The following is a 14,829-nucleotide window of genomic DNA, read 5'->3' as shown; positions in this document are numbered from 1 at the left end:
GAGGAAGAGCGCGCGATGGGAAGAGGAAGAGCGCGCGGGGGGAAGAGGAAGAGCGCGCGGGGAAGAGGAAGAGCGCGCGGGGGGGAAGAGGAAGAGCGCGCGGGGGGGAAGAGCGCGCGGGGGGAAGAGGAAGAGCGCGCGGGGGGAAGAGGAAGAGCGCGCGGGGGGAAGAGGAAGAGCGCGCGGGGGGAAGAGGAAGAGCGCGCGGGGGGAAGAGGAAGAGCGCGCGGGGGGGGGAGAGGAAGAGCGCGCGGGGGGAAGAGGAAGAGCGCGCGGGGGGAAGAGGAAGAGCGCGCGGGGGGGAAGAGGAAGAGCGCGCGGGGGGAAGAGGAAGAGCGCGCGGGGGGAAGAGGAAGAGCGCGCGGGGGGAAGAGGAAGAGCGCGCGGGGGGGAAGAGGAAGAGCGCGCGGGGGGAAGAGGAAGAGCGCGCGGGGGGAAGAGGAAGAGCGCGCGGGGGGAAGAGGAAGAGCGCGCGGGGGGAAGAGGAAGAGCGCGCGGGGGGAAGAGGAAGAGCGCGCGGGGGGAAGAGGAAGAGCGCGCGGGGGAAGAGGAAGAGCGCGCGGGGGGAAGAGGAGGAAGAGCGCGCGGGGGGAAGAGGAAGAGCGCGCGGGGGGAAGAGGAAGAGCGCGCGGGGGGAAGAGGAAGAGCGCGCGGGGGGAAGAGGAAGAGCGCGCGGGGGGAAGAGGAAGAGCGCGCGGGGGGAAGAGGAAGAGCGCGCGGGGGGAAGAGGAAGAGCGCGCGGGGGGGAAGAGGAAGAGCGCGCGGGGGGAAGAGGAAGAGCGCGCGGGGGGAAGAGGAAGAGCGCGCGGGGGGAAGAGGAAGAGCGCGCGGGGGGAAGAGGAAGAGCGCGCGGGGGGAAGAGGAAGAGCGCGCGGGGGGAAGAGGAAGAGCGCGCGGGGGGAAGAGGAAGAGCGCGCGGGGGGAAGAGGAAGAGCGCGCGGGGGGAAGAGGAAGAGCGCGCGGGGGGGAAGAGGAAGAGCGCGCGGGGGAAGAGGAAGAGCGCGCGGGGGGAAGAGGAAGAGCGCGCGGGGGGAAGAGGAAGAGCGCGCGGGGGGAAGAGGAAGAGCGCGCGGGGGGAAGAGGAAGAGCGCGCGGGGGGAAGAGGAAGAGCGCGCGGGGGGAAGAGGAAGAGCGCGCGGGGGAAGAGGAAGAGCGCGCGGGGGGGGGGAAAGAGGACGAGAGCGGGGTGGGGGGGGAGGAGGAAGAGAGCACGGGGGGAAGAGGAAGAGCACGGGGGGAAGAGGAAGAGCGCACGGGGGGAGGATGAGCGCGCGGGGGGAGGATGAGCGCGCGGAGGGAGGCCCACAGGGGGAAGAGGAAGAGCGCGCGGGGGGGGGGATGAGCGCGCGGGGGGAGGATGAGCGCGCGGGGGGGAGGATGAGCGCGCGGGGGGGAGGAAGAGCGCGCGGGGGGGAGGAAGAGCGCGCGGGGGGAGGAAGAGCGCGCGGGGGGGAGGAAGAGCGCGCGGGGGGAGGAAGAGCGCGCGGGGGGAGGAAGAGCGCGCGGGGGGAGGAAGAGCCGCGCGGGGGGAGGAAGAGCGCGCGGGGGGAGGAAGAGCGCGCGGGGGGGAGGAAGAGCGCGCGGGGGGAGGAAGAGCGCGCGGGGGGGAGGAAGAGCGCGCGGGGGGGAGGAAGAGCGCGCGGGGGGGAGGAAGAGCGCGCGGGGGGGGAGGAAGAGCGCGCGGGGGGAGGAAGAGCGCGCGGGGGGAGGAAGAGCGCGCGGGGGGAGGAAGAGCGCGCGGGGGGAGGAAGAGCGCGCGGCGGGGAGGAAGAACGCGCGGCGGGGGAGGAAGAACGCGCGGCGGGGAGGAAGAACGCGCGGCGGGGAGGAAGAACGCGCGGCGGGGAGGAAGAACGCGCGGCGGGGAGGAAGAACGCGCGGCGGGGGAGGAAGAACGCGCGGCGGGGAGGAAGAACGCGCGGCGGGGAGGAAGAACGCGCGGCGGGGGAGGAAGAACGCGCGGCGGGGAGGAAGAACGCGCGGCGGGGAGGAAGAACGCGCGGCGGGGAGGAAGAACGCGCGGCGGGGAGGAAGAACGCGCGGCGGGGAGGAAGAACGCGCGGCGGGGAGGAAGAACGCGCGGCGGGGGAGGAAGAACGCGCGGCGGGGAGGAAGAACGCGCGGCGGGGAGGAAGAACGCGCGGCGGGGAGGAAGAACGCGCGGCGGGGAGGAAGAACGCGCGGCGGGGAGGAAGAACGCGCGGCGGGGGAGGAAGAACGCGCGGCGGGGAGGAAGAGCGCGCGGCGGGGAGGAAGAGCGCGCGGCGGGGAGGAAGAGCGCGCGGCGGGGAGGAAGAGCGCGCGGGGGGGAGGAAGAGCGCGCGGGGGGGGAGGAAGAGCGCGCGGGGTTGAGGAAGAGCGCGCGGGTTGAGGAAGAGCGCGGGGGGGGGGGGGGGGGAGGAAGAGCGCAAGATGAGGGGGGTGTGGGAGAAAAGCCAGGTTGCGGGGGATGGGGGGCGAATGCGGAGAACAGTGTGTGGGAGAGTGTGGGGGGGGGGGGGGGGCGGATGAAAGAGCGCGAGTGAGGGGTGTGGGAGAAAGAGAGAACAATGAGTGTGAGAGAGCAAGGAGGAGGAGAGCGAGGGGAAGTGATTAAAACATGGTCAGGAATCCAGGTACAAGCTGATACCATCCCTCCCTCAGATACTGGCATTGTCAATGCCAATTCAGGCCTTCAGAGCTACCACCCTCCTCGCCCTCGCACCTGCCTCGACCATGCCCCTCCCCTTGCTTTGCCCCCTTCGCCTTCACTCTTTCCCCTACTCCATCCTGTCACGCCACCTCCTTGCCCTCGCTCCCTACACTCCCTCTTCGCCCATGCTCCCTCTCCCACATTGCCCCTGTACCAACCTCACCCCTGCCTCTTCAATCGCAATGCAAACCTCCTCTCGTCCCGCACAATCCCTCCTCACCTTGCTCCTTCCTCTCTCTCCACCCTGGCACACCCCATTACCCTCCCTCCACCCTCCCCTTCTCGCTCACCTCTCCCCTCCTCGTCCTTGCTTCCTTCCCTACCCCTTTCCCCTCCTCAGCCTCTCATGTTCCCTCCTCACTCTCGCTCCACACACCCCATGCTCCCTCTTGCCCCTACACTCTCCTGCAATGCCCCCTGCTTGCCCTCACTTCCTCGCCCCCTACATTACCTCTGCCTACCACCCTGCATATCCCCCTCCCAATATTCACCCCTGCACACTCGCTCCCTCCTGCCTCCGCACCCTCCCTCCCCACTCCCTCCATGCCCCCTCCTTGCCCGTGCACCCTCCCTCCCCACCTCTCCTCGGTCCCTCCATGCCCCCTCCCTGCCCTTGCACCCTCCCTCCCCACCTCTCCTCGCTCCCTCCATGCCCCCTCCTTGCCCGTGCACCCTCCCTCCCCACCTCTCCTCGGTCCCTCCATGCCCCCTCCCTGCCCTTGCATCCTCCCTCCCCACCTCTCCTCACTCCCTCCATGCCCGTGCACCCTCCCTCCCCACCTCTCCTCGCTCCCTCCATGCCCCCTCCCTGCCCTTGCATCCTCCCTCCCCACCTCTCCTCACTCCCTCCATGCCCGTGCACCCTCCTCCCCACCTCTCCTCGCTCCCTCCATGCCCCCTCCTTGCCCGTGCACCCTCCCTCCCCACCTCTCCTCGGTCCCTCCATGCCGCCTCCCTGCCCTTGCACCCTCCCTCCCCACCTCTCCTTGCTCCCTCCATGCCCCCTCCTTGCCCATGCACCCTCCCTCCCCCACCTCTCTTCGCTCCCTCCATGCCCCCTCCTTGCCCGTACACCCTCCCTCCCCACCTCTCTTCGCTCCCTCCATGCCCCCTCCTTGTCCTTGCACCCTTCCTCCTCGCCAAACCTTTCTCACCTTCTGTCCTCTCATCAAAATCTTCGTCTCCTTCCTCCGAGGCCACCGAGTAATCTGATTGGTTGTCCGACTGGTCATCCTGCCAGTCTATTGGTCAAGAAAATATACGAATCGCACCCCCCCACCGACAAAATAGAACGAAAGAAACAAACAAGGCAGTTAGTGACCTCTTTCCAGGAGGTTGCTGGCCACTTCCTGACCTCTGACCTCACCAACTCCCTGACACTTTTAAAAATAAATTTAATGTACCCAATTTGTTTTTTTTCCATTTCAGGGGTAATTTAGTGTGGCCAATCTACCTACCCTGCACATCTTTGGGTTGTGGGAGCGAAACCCACGCAGACACGGGGAGAATGTGCAAACTCCACACGGACAGTGACCTGGGGCCAGGATCGAACCCAGGTCCTCAGCGCCGTGAGGCAGCAGTGCTAACCACTGTGCCACCGTGAAGCCAAACCCCCTGACCCCATTTCCAAAACCTCTGGATTCCTTGGCCCACGCGATTCCTGTGACCCAAGATCAAACCCTGGCCCTTGACGCCAGTGACTCCCTCAGCTGTCACAGGCCCCAAAGCTTGGGGTGTTAGCTTGTCCTGTCGGCCTTCATTCCTGTGGCCAAGAATCCTGGGTCTCCAAGGTCCTAGGGAAGAAGTAGGCCTTGGGGACTAAGCCTCTGTGTCTCTCTCTGGCTAGGATTGGGCTTCCTTTGCTGGGACTAGGCATGGGGTATGAAGAAAGACTCCCTCGTTCTAGTAGGCCATGGGGAATGAAGTCTAGGCCTCACACGCTCTGGCTAGGGCCCTCTCAGGGCCCCAGGGAATGAAAGCTAGGTCTCTCTTACACTGGTAGGCATCGGGAAGATAGTCTAGGCCTCTCTCACTGGAGTAGGCTCTAGGGATGAAGGCATGACCTCTGTCCCTCCCATAGGCCTTGGGGATCTAAGTCCAGGACTCACTCGTTGGGACTAGGCCCATGCAAATGAAGTCTAGGCCTCACTCAACACTGGCAGACCCTGGGAAGACAGTCTAAGCTGCTCTCTCGCTCGGACTTGGTCTTGGAGACTAAGCCTCCACCACCGCTGGGACAAGGCCTGGGGGATGAACATCTAGGCCTCACCCACTCAGAGTAGGTAGCATCTCCTCCCTCCATATCCCGCGCGTTACCCTCCTCCCACTCCCTCCCGCTCCACCCCCACCGGCGCCGCTTTCACCCAGCCCCGCACCTTCCCGGTTACCTCTGTCCTCCTGTGAGGTGTCGTTGTAGTTGACCTGTTTGCGAATACGCTTCCCTTTTCCCAGATGCCGGGCGAGATCCTCCTGCTGTTGCTCATAGTGATGGCGCAAAAGTTTCTCCCAGTAATCCGGGTCCACACTCTCCTCCTGCTTAATAATCTCCCTCTCTACTGCTTGTTCCTCCTGCCAAGAGACGGTCGACGTCAGTGCACAGGTGATTGGCAACACGGGGCTGCCGCACCAAGGCCACGCCAAGCCAGGAGCCAGATCCACCACCTCCGCCCCCACCGCATTCACACACCCGCACACAATCCCAGACTCGGCGGGGGAGCGAGGGACACGGGGAGCCGGCGGGGAGCGAGGGACACGGGGAGCCGGCGGGGAGCGAGGGACACGGGGAGCCGGCGGGGAGCGAGGGACACGGGGAGCCGGCGGGGAGCGAGGGACACGGGGAGCCGGCGGGGAGCGAGGGACACGGGGAGCGAGGGACACGGGGAGCGAGGGACAACGGGGAGCGAGGGACACGGGGAAGCGAGGGACACGGGGAGCGAGGGACGTCGACGTCAGTGCACAGGTGATTGGCAACACGGGGCTGCCGCACCAAGGCCACGCCAAGCCAGGAGCCAGATCCACCACCTCCGCCCCCACCGCATTCACACCCGCACACAATCCCAGACTCGGCGGGGAGCGAGGGACACGGGGAGCCGGCGGGGAGCGAGGGACACGGGGAGCCGGCGGGGAGCGAGGGACACGGGGAGCCGGCGGGGAGCGAGGGACACGGGGAGCCGGCGGGGAGCGAGGGACACGGGGAGCCGGCGGGGAGCGAGGGACACGGGGAGCCGGCGGGGAGCGAGGGACACGGGGAGCCGGCGGGGAGCGAGGGACACGGGGAGCCGGCGGGGAGCGAGGGACACGGGGAGCGAGGGACACGGGGAGCGAGGGACACGGGGAGCGAGGGACACGGGGAGCGAGGGACACGGGGAGCGAGGGACACGGGGAGCGAGGGACACGGGGAGCGAGGGACACGGGGAGCGAGGGACACGGGGAGCCGGCGGGGAGCGAGGGACACGGGGAGCCGGCGGGGAGCGAGGGACACGGGGAGCCGGCGGGGAGCGAGGGACACGGGGAGCCGGCGGGGAGCGAGGGACACGGGGAGCCGGCGGGGAGCGAGGGACACGGGGAGCCGGCGGGGAGCGAGGGACACGGGGAGCCGGCGGGGAGCGAGGGACACGGGGAGCCGGCGGGGAGCGAGGGACACGGGGAGCCGGCGGGGAGCGAGGGACACGGGGAGCCGGCGGGGAGCGAGGGACACGGGGAGCCGGCGGGGAGCGAGGGACACGGGGAGCCGGCGGGGAGCGAGGGACACGGGGAGCCGGCGGGGAGCGAGGGACACGGGGAGCCGGCGGGGAGCGAGGGACACGGGGAGCCGGCGGGGAGCGAGGGACACGGGGAGCCGGCGGGGAGCGAGGGACACGGGGAGCCGGCGGGGAGCGAGGGACACGGGGAGCCGGCGGGGAGCGAGGGACACGGGGAGCCGGCGGGGAGCGAGGGACACGGGGAGCCGGCGGGGAGCGAGGGACACGGGGAGCCGGCGGGGAGCGAGGGACACGGGGAGCCGGCGGGGAGCGAGGGACACGGGGAGCCGGCGGGGAGCGAGGGACACGCGGAGCAAGGGACACGGGGAGCAAGGGACACGGGGAGCCGGCGGGGAGCGAGGGACTCGCGGTGACAGCAGGCCAGGGCTGTGCTCACCTCTTCGGCCTCCTCTCGCACCATGTACTGGGCCACCTTGAAGGAACTCAGGTACTCATTCATGTTCTGAAGGTCCGTGTCTTCCGTGTCATCCTGATTCCTGTCCAAAAGCTTGTCGATGGCTTCATCATCGTAGTGGATAACGTTCATGTCCTCCCCTTCCTTGGCATCTCCTTGCAAGAGCGAATAGAAAGTGTTAAAAGGACCCGTTAGTCGACACGGGGCTGGGATGGGGGGGAAAGGGGGAGATAATAAACATCCCACACCCCCTCTGCCGGGTGGTGAAGCGGAATAGTGAACCCTATCCTTGTTGTGTGCCCACTCTAGCCTCGTCCCTTGCCACTCACCTTTTAGCGCCAGCCCGAGGGCCAGGCTCTCCATCTCGTCCTTGAACAGTTCCTCAGTGCCGAACTTGAGAATGTCGTCCAGCTCCTGCTTGGACATGGAGCCGGACTTGGAGCCCAGGCCCGGCCGCACCACCAGGTGGGTCAGCATCATCTTCTTCTTGGCCACCTGCGTGATCCGCTCCTCCACCGAAGCCCTCGTGACGAAGCGGTAGATCATCACCTTGCGGTTCTGCCCGATCCGGTGAGCACGGCTGAAGGCCTGGAAGGGGAGGTGGGGATGCGGAACAGAAGGGCAGGAGGAATGGGGCAGGTGACAAAAGAGATTAGACCATCTTGGCCAAGCAGGCCCCAATTGGAGTCTAGTCTGTGTACACACATACATACATACAATTGAACAACTAGGCCCCAATCGAAGCCAGGGGGTTTCCTGTTCTGTACCCACATCAAGCGCAATTGGTCAACTAGGCTCTAGGGGCTGGTTTAGCACAGTGGGCTAAACAGCTGGCTTGTAATGCAGAACCAGGCCAGCTGCGTGGGTTCAATTCCCGTACCGACCTCCCCGAACAGGCACCGGAATGTGGTGACTAGGGGGGTTTTCACAGTAACTTCATTGATGCCTACTTGTGACAATAAGCAATTATTATTATTAATTGAAGCTTGTTCTGTACCCACATGGAGCACAATTGGCCAACTAGTCAATAATTGAAGCCTGTTCTGTACCCAGACAGCAAAATTAGCCAAGTATGCACCGAATGAAGCCTGGTGGTTCCAGTCCAGTTCTGTACCCACACACCAAGTACAATTAGCCAAGTAGGCCCCATTTGAAGCACCACACTCCAAGTGACATGAGGCTAACTTGGCCAAATGGGCCTCATTTGAAGCCTGCTCCACCCCTCCTGCTCTTTACCTACCGACCCTTACACCAAGCGAGATTGGCCAACAAGGTCAACTACAACACCCCACCCTGTGCAAAGCCCGCCACCAGGCCTACCTGGATGTCATTGTGTGGATTCCAGTCAGAGTCATAGATGATGACTGTGTCGGCCGTGGCAAGGTTGATTCCGAGACCTCCAGCACGGGTAGAGAGAAGAAAGCAGAACTGCTGAGCCCCAGGGGCTGAAGTAGGGAGCGAGAGAAAAGAGAAAGAGAGACGGTGGTCAATGTCAAATGTAGAGAGGAGAGGAAGATCCTGGCAACCACACCTCCAGCAAGGGACAGACTCCTCTCCCTATTCCAGGGGGGATCCCTCCCTCATCCCCTGCTTCCTCTCATAACAATAACAATCAAGACTTCTCTCACCGTTGAAGCGATCAATGGCCTCTTGCCGGAGGTTTCCAGTTATCCCACCATCAATCCGCTCATACTTGTAGCCCTCGTGCTCGAGAAAGTCCTCCAGGAGGTCCAACATTTTGGTCATCTGCCAAGACGAGAGAAAAGGGTGGGAGAGCGTTAGGAAATCAGGCAGGCTCCAAGCCCAACTTATGTCGAAAGCCTGGAACCAAAGGCCTCACAGTTGCTAAGGGACCAAGGTTGTGCCCTCACCTATGCCAAAAGCCTCTGTCACTGGGTCTCATGGTTGCTAAGGGTCTAAAATATCCCTCCCCTACCTGAAAAGCATACCTCAACAGGCTTTGCAGTACTAAAGGGCCGAAAGCACCTTTCACCGAGGGCAAAAGCTGTGTTAACAGGCCTCAAGGTTGATATAGACCTAAAGCGCCCTCAGCTATGCCAACAGGCTATTTCAACAGGCCTCGCAGCTATTACGGGACCATGGTGCACTTTGTTTAAAAGAGCAGTGCCAACATACCCAACATTTGCCACAGTTGCAGGTTCAGAGCCTCCCCCTAAGAACCAGGCAACGTCCTCAATGACTACCGTCCGGTGGCTCTGAACTCAGTTGTAATGAAGTGCTTCGAGAGGTTGGTCATGAAGCGCATCACCTCCATACTCCCAGAAAGCCTTGATCCACAGTAATTCGCATACCGCTGAATCCGGTCCACAGCAGATGCCATTTCCCTGGCCCTACACTCATCCCTAGAGCATCTCGACAATAAGGACTCCTACATCAGACTCCTATTTATTGACTACAGTTCCACCTTCAACACCATAATCCCAGCCAAGCTCATATCAAAGCTCGAAAACCTAGGACTTGGATCCTCACTCTGCAACTGGATCCTCGACTTTCTGACCCACAGACAACAATCAGTAAGAATAAACAACACCTCTCCTCCACAATAGTCCTCAACACCGGGGCCCTGCAAGGCTGCGTACTTAGCCCCCTATTATACTCCCTGTACACACACACGACTGCGTGACAAAATTTGGTTCCAACTCCAACTACAAGTTTGCTGACGATACGACCATAGTGGGCCGGATCTCGAATAACGACGAGTCAGAATACAGGAGGGAGATAGAGAACCTAGTGGAGTGGTGCAGCGACAACAATCTCTTCCTCAATGCCAGCAAAATTAAAGAGCTGGTCACTGACTTCAGGAAGCAAAGTACTGTACACACCCCTGTCAGCATCAACGGGGCCGAGGTGGAGATGGTTGGCAGTTTCAAATTCCTAGTTGTACACATGTCCAAAAATCTGTCCTGGTCCACCCACACCGACGCTACCACCAAGAAAGCACAACAGGGCCTATAATTCCTCAGGAAATTCGGCGTGTCCACATTAACTTGTACCAACATTTACAGATGCACCATAGAAAGCATCCTATCTAGCTGCATCACAGCCTGGTATGGCAACTGCCCAGCCCAGGACCGCAAGAAACTTCACAAGAGTCGTGAACACCATCCAGTCCATCACACGAACACGCCTCCCATCCATTGACTCCATCTACACCTCCCGCTGCCTGGGGAAAGCGGGCAGCATAATCAAAGACCCCTCCCACCCGGCTTACTCACTCTTCCAACTTCTTCCATCGGGCAGGAGATACAGAAGTCCGAGAACACGCACGAACAGACTCAAAAACAGCTTCTTCCCCACTGTTACCAGGCTCCTAAACGACCCTCTTATGGACTGACCTCATTAACACTACACCCTGTATGCTTCATCCGATGCCGATGTCGATGTATTTGTATTGTGTACCTTGTGTTGCCCTATTATGTATTTTCTTTTCATGTACTAAATGATTTGTTTGAGCTGCTCGCAGAAAAATACTTTTCACTGTACCTCGGTACACGTGACAATAAACAAAATCCACAATCCACAATCCTTGGCTCAGCTGCGCCGAGCAAAGCCAAAATGTGCTGTCTCCCCACCACCAGCCTCCCAAATGCCCCAATCTCCCGCGGGCTGGGGTTCACGCTGTCCTGACCTGGGAGAAGATCAGCACACGATGGCCATCGGTTTTCAACTTATTTAACATCTTCTGTAGCAGAGTCAACTTCCCAGCCGCACGCACGAGCATGGTACCATCGTACATACCATTGGGCATCTTGGGCGCTTCCTGTGAGGACAGGGAGGGGGGAGAGCGAGAGGGAGGGGGGGAGAGCGAGAGGGAGGGGGGGGAGAGCGAGAGGGAGGGGGGGAGAGCGAGAGGGAGGGGGGGAGAGCGAGATGGAGGGGGAGAGCGAGTGGAGGGGGGAGAGCGAGTGGAGGGAGGAGAGCGAGTGGAGGGAGGAGAGCGAGTGGAGGGGGGGAGAGCGGGTGGAGAGCGAGTGGAGGGGGGGAGAGCGAGTGGAGGGGGAGAGCGAGAGGACAGAAAACAAGGGCATGTCACTGAAATATTCTGCAGTTGCGCAACGTTCCCTCCCTCACGCTGAGACACACTCGCTCCCTCCCTCCCGCTGAGACACACTCGCTCCCTCCCTCCCGCTGAGACACACACCCCCCCTCTCCCGCTGCCACATTCGCTCCCTCACTCCCGCTGACACACTCGCTCACTCTCGCTGAGACACACTCGTTCCCTCAGTCCCGCTGACATACTCGCTCCCTCCCTCCCGCTGAGACACACTCGCTCCCTCCCTCCCGCCGAGACACACTCGCTCCCTCCCTCCCGCCGAGACACACTCGCTCCCTCCCACCCGCCGAGACACACTCGCTCCCTCCCACCCGCTGAGACACACTCGCTCCCTCCCACCCGCTGAGACCCTCTCGCTCCCTCCCTCCCGCTGAGACACACTCGCTGCCTCCCTCCCGCTCAGACACACTCGCTCCCTCCCACCCGCTGAGACACACTCGCTCCCTCCCTCCCGCTGAGACACACTCGCTCCCTCCCTCCCGCTGAGACACACACGCTCCCTCCCTCCCGCTGAGACACACTCGCTCCCTGCCTCCCGCTGAGACACTCGCTCGCTCCCTCCCGCTGAGACACACTCGCTCACTCCCGCTGAGACACACTCGCTCACTCCCGCTGAGACACACTCGCTCCAACCCTCCCGCTGAGACACACTCGCTCCCTCCCTCCCGCTGAGACACACTCACTCCCTCCCTCCCGCTGAGACACTCGCTTGCTCCCTCCCGCTGAGACACACTCGCTCCCTCCCGCTGAGACACACTCGCTCCCTCCCTCCCGCTGAGACACACTCGCTCCCTCCCTCCCGCTGAGACACACTCGCTCCCTCCCTCCCGCTGAGACACACACCCCTCTCTCCCGCTGACACATTCGCTCCCTCACTCCCGCTGACACACTCGCTCACTCTCGCTGAGACACACTCGTTCCCTCAGTCCCGCTGACATACTCGCTCCCTCCCTCCCGCTGAGACACACTCGCTCCCGCCGAGACACACTCGCTCCCTCCCTCCCGCCGAGACACACTCGCTCCCTCCCACCCGCCGAGACACACTCGCTCCCTCCCACCCGCTGAGACACACTCGCTCCCTCCCACCCGCTGAGACCCTCTCGCTCCCTCCCTCCCGCTAAGACACACTCGCTGCCTCCCTCCTGCTCAGACACACTCGCTCCCTCCCACCCGCTGAGACACACTCGCTCCCTATCTCCCACTGAGACATACTCGACCCCCTCTCTCCCGCTGAGACACACTCGCTCCCTCCCTCCCGCTGAGACACACTCGCTCCCTCCCTCCCGCTGAGACACTCGCTCCCTCTCTCCCGCTGAGGCACACTCGCACCCTCCCTCCCGCTGAGACACACTCGCTCCCTCCCTCCGAGACACTCTCGCTCCCTCCCTCCCGCTGAGACACACTCGCTCCCTCCCTCCCGCTGAGACACACTCGCTCCTTCTCTCCCGCTGAGACACACTCGCTCCTTCTCTCCCGCTGAGACACACTCGCTCGCTCTCTCCCGCTGAGACACTCTCGCTCCCTCTCTCCCGCTGAGACACACTCGCTCCCTCCCTCCCGCTGAGACACACTCCCTCCCGCTGAGACACACTCGCCCCCCTCTCTCCCGCTGAGACACACTCGCTCCCTCTCCCGCTGCGATACACTCGCGCCCTCTCCCGCTGCGACACACTCGCTCCCTCTCCCGCTGAGACACACTCACTCCCTCTCCCGCTGAGACACACTCGCTCCCTCTCTCCCGCTGAGACACACTCGCTCCCTCTCTCCCGCTGAGACACACTCGCTTCCTCCCTCCCGCTGCGACACACTCGCTCACGCCCTCCCGCTGAGACACACTCCCCCCTCTTCTCCCGCTGAGACGCACTCCCCCCTCTCTCCCGCTGAGACACACTCGCTCCCGCCCTCCCGCTGAGACACACTCGCTCCCTCTCTCCCGCTGAGACACACTCGCTCCCTCCCTCCCGCTGAGACACACTCGCACCCTCTCTCCCACTGAGACACTCGCCCCCTCTCTCCCGCTGAGACACACTCGCTCCCTTCCGCTGAGACACACTCGCCCCCTCTTTCCCGCTGAGATACTCTCGCTCCCTCCCGCTGAGACACTCTCGCTCCCTCCCTCCCGCTGAGACACTCTCGCTCCCTCCCTTCCGCTGAGACACTCGCTCCCTCCCTCCCGCTGAGACACACTCGCACCCTCTCTCCCGCTGAGACACTCGCCCCCTCTCTCCCGCTGAGACACACTCGCCCCCTCTTTCCCGCTGAGATACTCTCGCTCCCTCCCGCTGAGACACTCTCGCTCCCTCCCTCCCGCTGAGACACTCTCGCTCCCTCCCTTCCGCTGAGACACACTCGCTCCCTCCCTCCCGCTGAGACACACTCGCTCCCGCCCTCCCGCTGAGACACACTCGCTCCCTCTCTCCCGCTGAGACACACTCGCTCCCTCCCTCCGAGACACACTCGCACCCTCTCTCCCGCTGAGACACTCGCCCCCTCTCTCCCGCTGAGACACACTCGCTCCCTTCCGCTGAGACACACTCGCCCCCTCTTTCCCGCTGAGACACTCTCGCTCCCTCCCGCTGAGACACTCTCGCTCCCTCCCTCCCGCTGAGACACTCTCGCTCCCTCCCTTCCGCTGAGACACACTCGCTCCCTCCCTCCCACTGAGACACACCCGCTCCCACCCTCCTGCTGCGACACACCCGCCCCCTCACTCCCGCTGACACACTCGCTCCATCCCTCCCGTTGAGACATATTCGCTCACCCCCTCCCGCTGAGACTCACTCGCTCCCTCCCTCCCGCTGAGACACACTCGCTCCCTCCCTCCCACTGAGACACACTCGCTCCCTCCCTCCCGCTGAGACACACTCGCTCCCTCCCTCCCGCTGAGACACACTCGCTCCCTCCCTCCCGCTGAGACACACTCGCTCCCTCCCTGCCGCTGAGATACACTCGCCCCCTCTCTCCCGCTGAGACACACTCGCTCCCTCCCTCCCGCTGAGACACACTCGCACCCTCTCTCCCGCTGAGACACTTGCCCCCTCTCTCCCGCTGAGACACACTCGCTCCCTCCCACCCGCTGAGACACTCGCTCCCTCTTTCCCGCTGAGGCACTCACAACCTCCCTCCCTCCCGCTGAGACACTCTCGCTCCCTCCCTCCCGCTGAGACACTCTCGCTCCCTCCCTCCCGCTGAGACACACTCACTCCCTCCCTCCCACTGAGACACACCCGGTCCCTCCCTCCCGATGAGACACACTCGCTCCCTCCCTCCCGCTGAGACACACTCGCTCCCTCTCTCCTGCTGCGACACACTCGCCCCCTCTCTCCCGCTGAGACACACTCGCCCCCTCTCTCCCGCTGACACACTCGCTCCCTCCCTCCCGCTGAGACATACTCGCTCCCTCCCTCCCGTTGAGACACACTCACTGCCTCCCTCCCGCTGAGACACACTCGTTCGCTCACTCCCGCTGAGACACACTCGCTCCCTCCCTCCTGCTGAGACACTCTCGCTCCCTCCCTCCCGCTGAGACACTCTCGCTCCCTCCCTCCCGCTGAGACACACTCGCTCCCTCCCTCCCGCTGCGACACACTCGCTCCCTCCCTCCCGCTGAGACACTCGCTCCCTCTCTCCCGCTGAGGCACACTCGCTCCCTCCCTCCGAGACACACTCGCTCCCTCCCTCCCGCTGAGACACACTCACCTCCTCCCTCCCGCTGAGGCACACTCGTTCCATCTCTCCCGCTGAGGCACTCACTCCCTCCCTCCCGCTGAGCCACTCGCTCCCTCCCTCCCGCTGCGACACACTCGCTCCTTCTCTCCCGCTGAGACACTCTCGCTCCCTCCCTCCCGCTGAGACACTCTCGCTCCCTCCCTCCCGCTGAAACACACTCGCTCCATCTCTCCCGCTA

The 14,829-nt window shown here is 63.7% G+C and overlaps 1 protein-coding gene across 1 annotated transcript in view; it reads right to left on the bottom strand.

Moving 5' to 3' along the window:
- LOC140406522 (chromodomain-helicase-DNA-binding protein 4-like) overlaps positions 1–10,624 on the bottom strand; it is a gene marked incomplete at its 3' end in the record, with an annotated part of 10,952 nt that extends 328 nt beyond the window's left edge. Inside the window, exons 1-7 of the mRNA XM_072494525.1 lie at positions 10,497–10,624; positions 8,476–8,593; positions 8,168–8,292; positions 7,177–7,435; positions 6,830–7,002; positions 5,080–5,260; positions 3,847–3,933 (exon numbers count right to left, since the gene is read on the bottom strand). Coding sequence (XP_072350626.1) covers positions 3,847–3,933; positions 5,080–5,260; positions 6,830–7,002; positions 7,177–7,435; positions 8,168–8,292; positions 8,476–8,593; positions 10,497–10,616 — 1,063 coding nt within the window. The remainder of the gene's footprint in view (positions 1–3,846; positions 3,934–5,079; positions 5,261–6,829; positions 7,003–7,176; positions 7,436–8,167; positions 8,293–8,475; positions 8,594–10,496) is intronic.
- Positions 10,625–14,829: the final 4,205 nt, after the last annotated feature.

The sequence above is a fragment of the Scyliorhinus torazame genome, unplaced genomic scaffold, assembly GCF_047496885.1.
Source record: "Scyliorhinus torazame isolate Kashiwa2021f unplaced genomic scaffold, sScyTor2.1 scaffold_580, whole genome shotgun sequence".
Lineage (NCBI taxonomy): Eukaryota > Metazoa > Chordata > Chondrichthyes > Carcharhiniformes > Scyliorhinidae > Scyliorhinus > Scyliorhinus torazame.
Note: the sequence above shows the minus strand (reverse complement) of the source record. Positions and strands in the feature narration are given on the sequence as shown.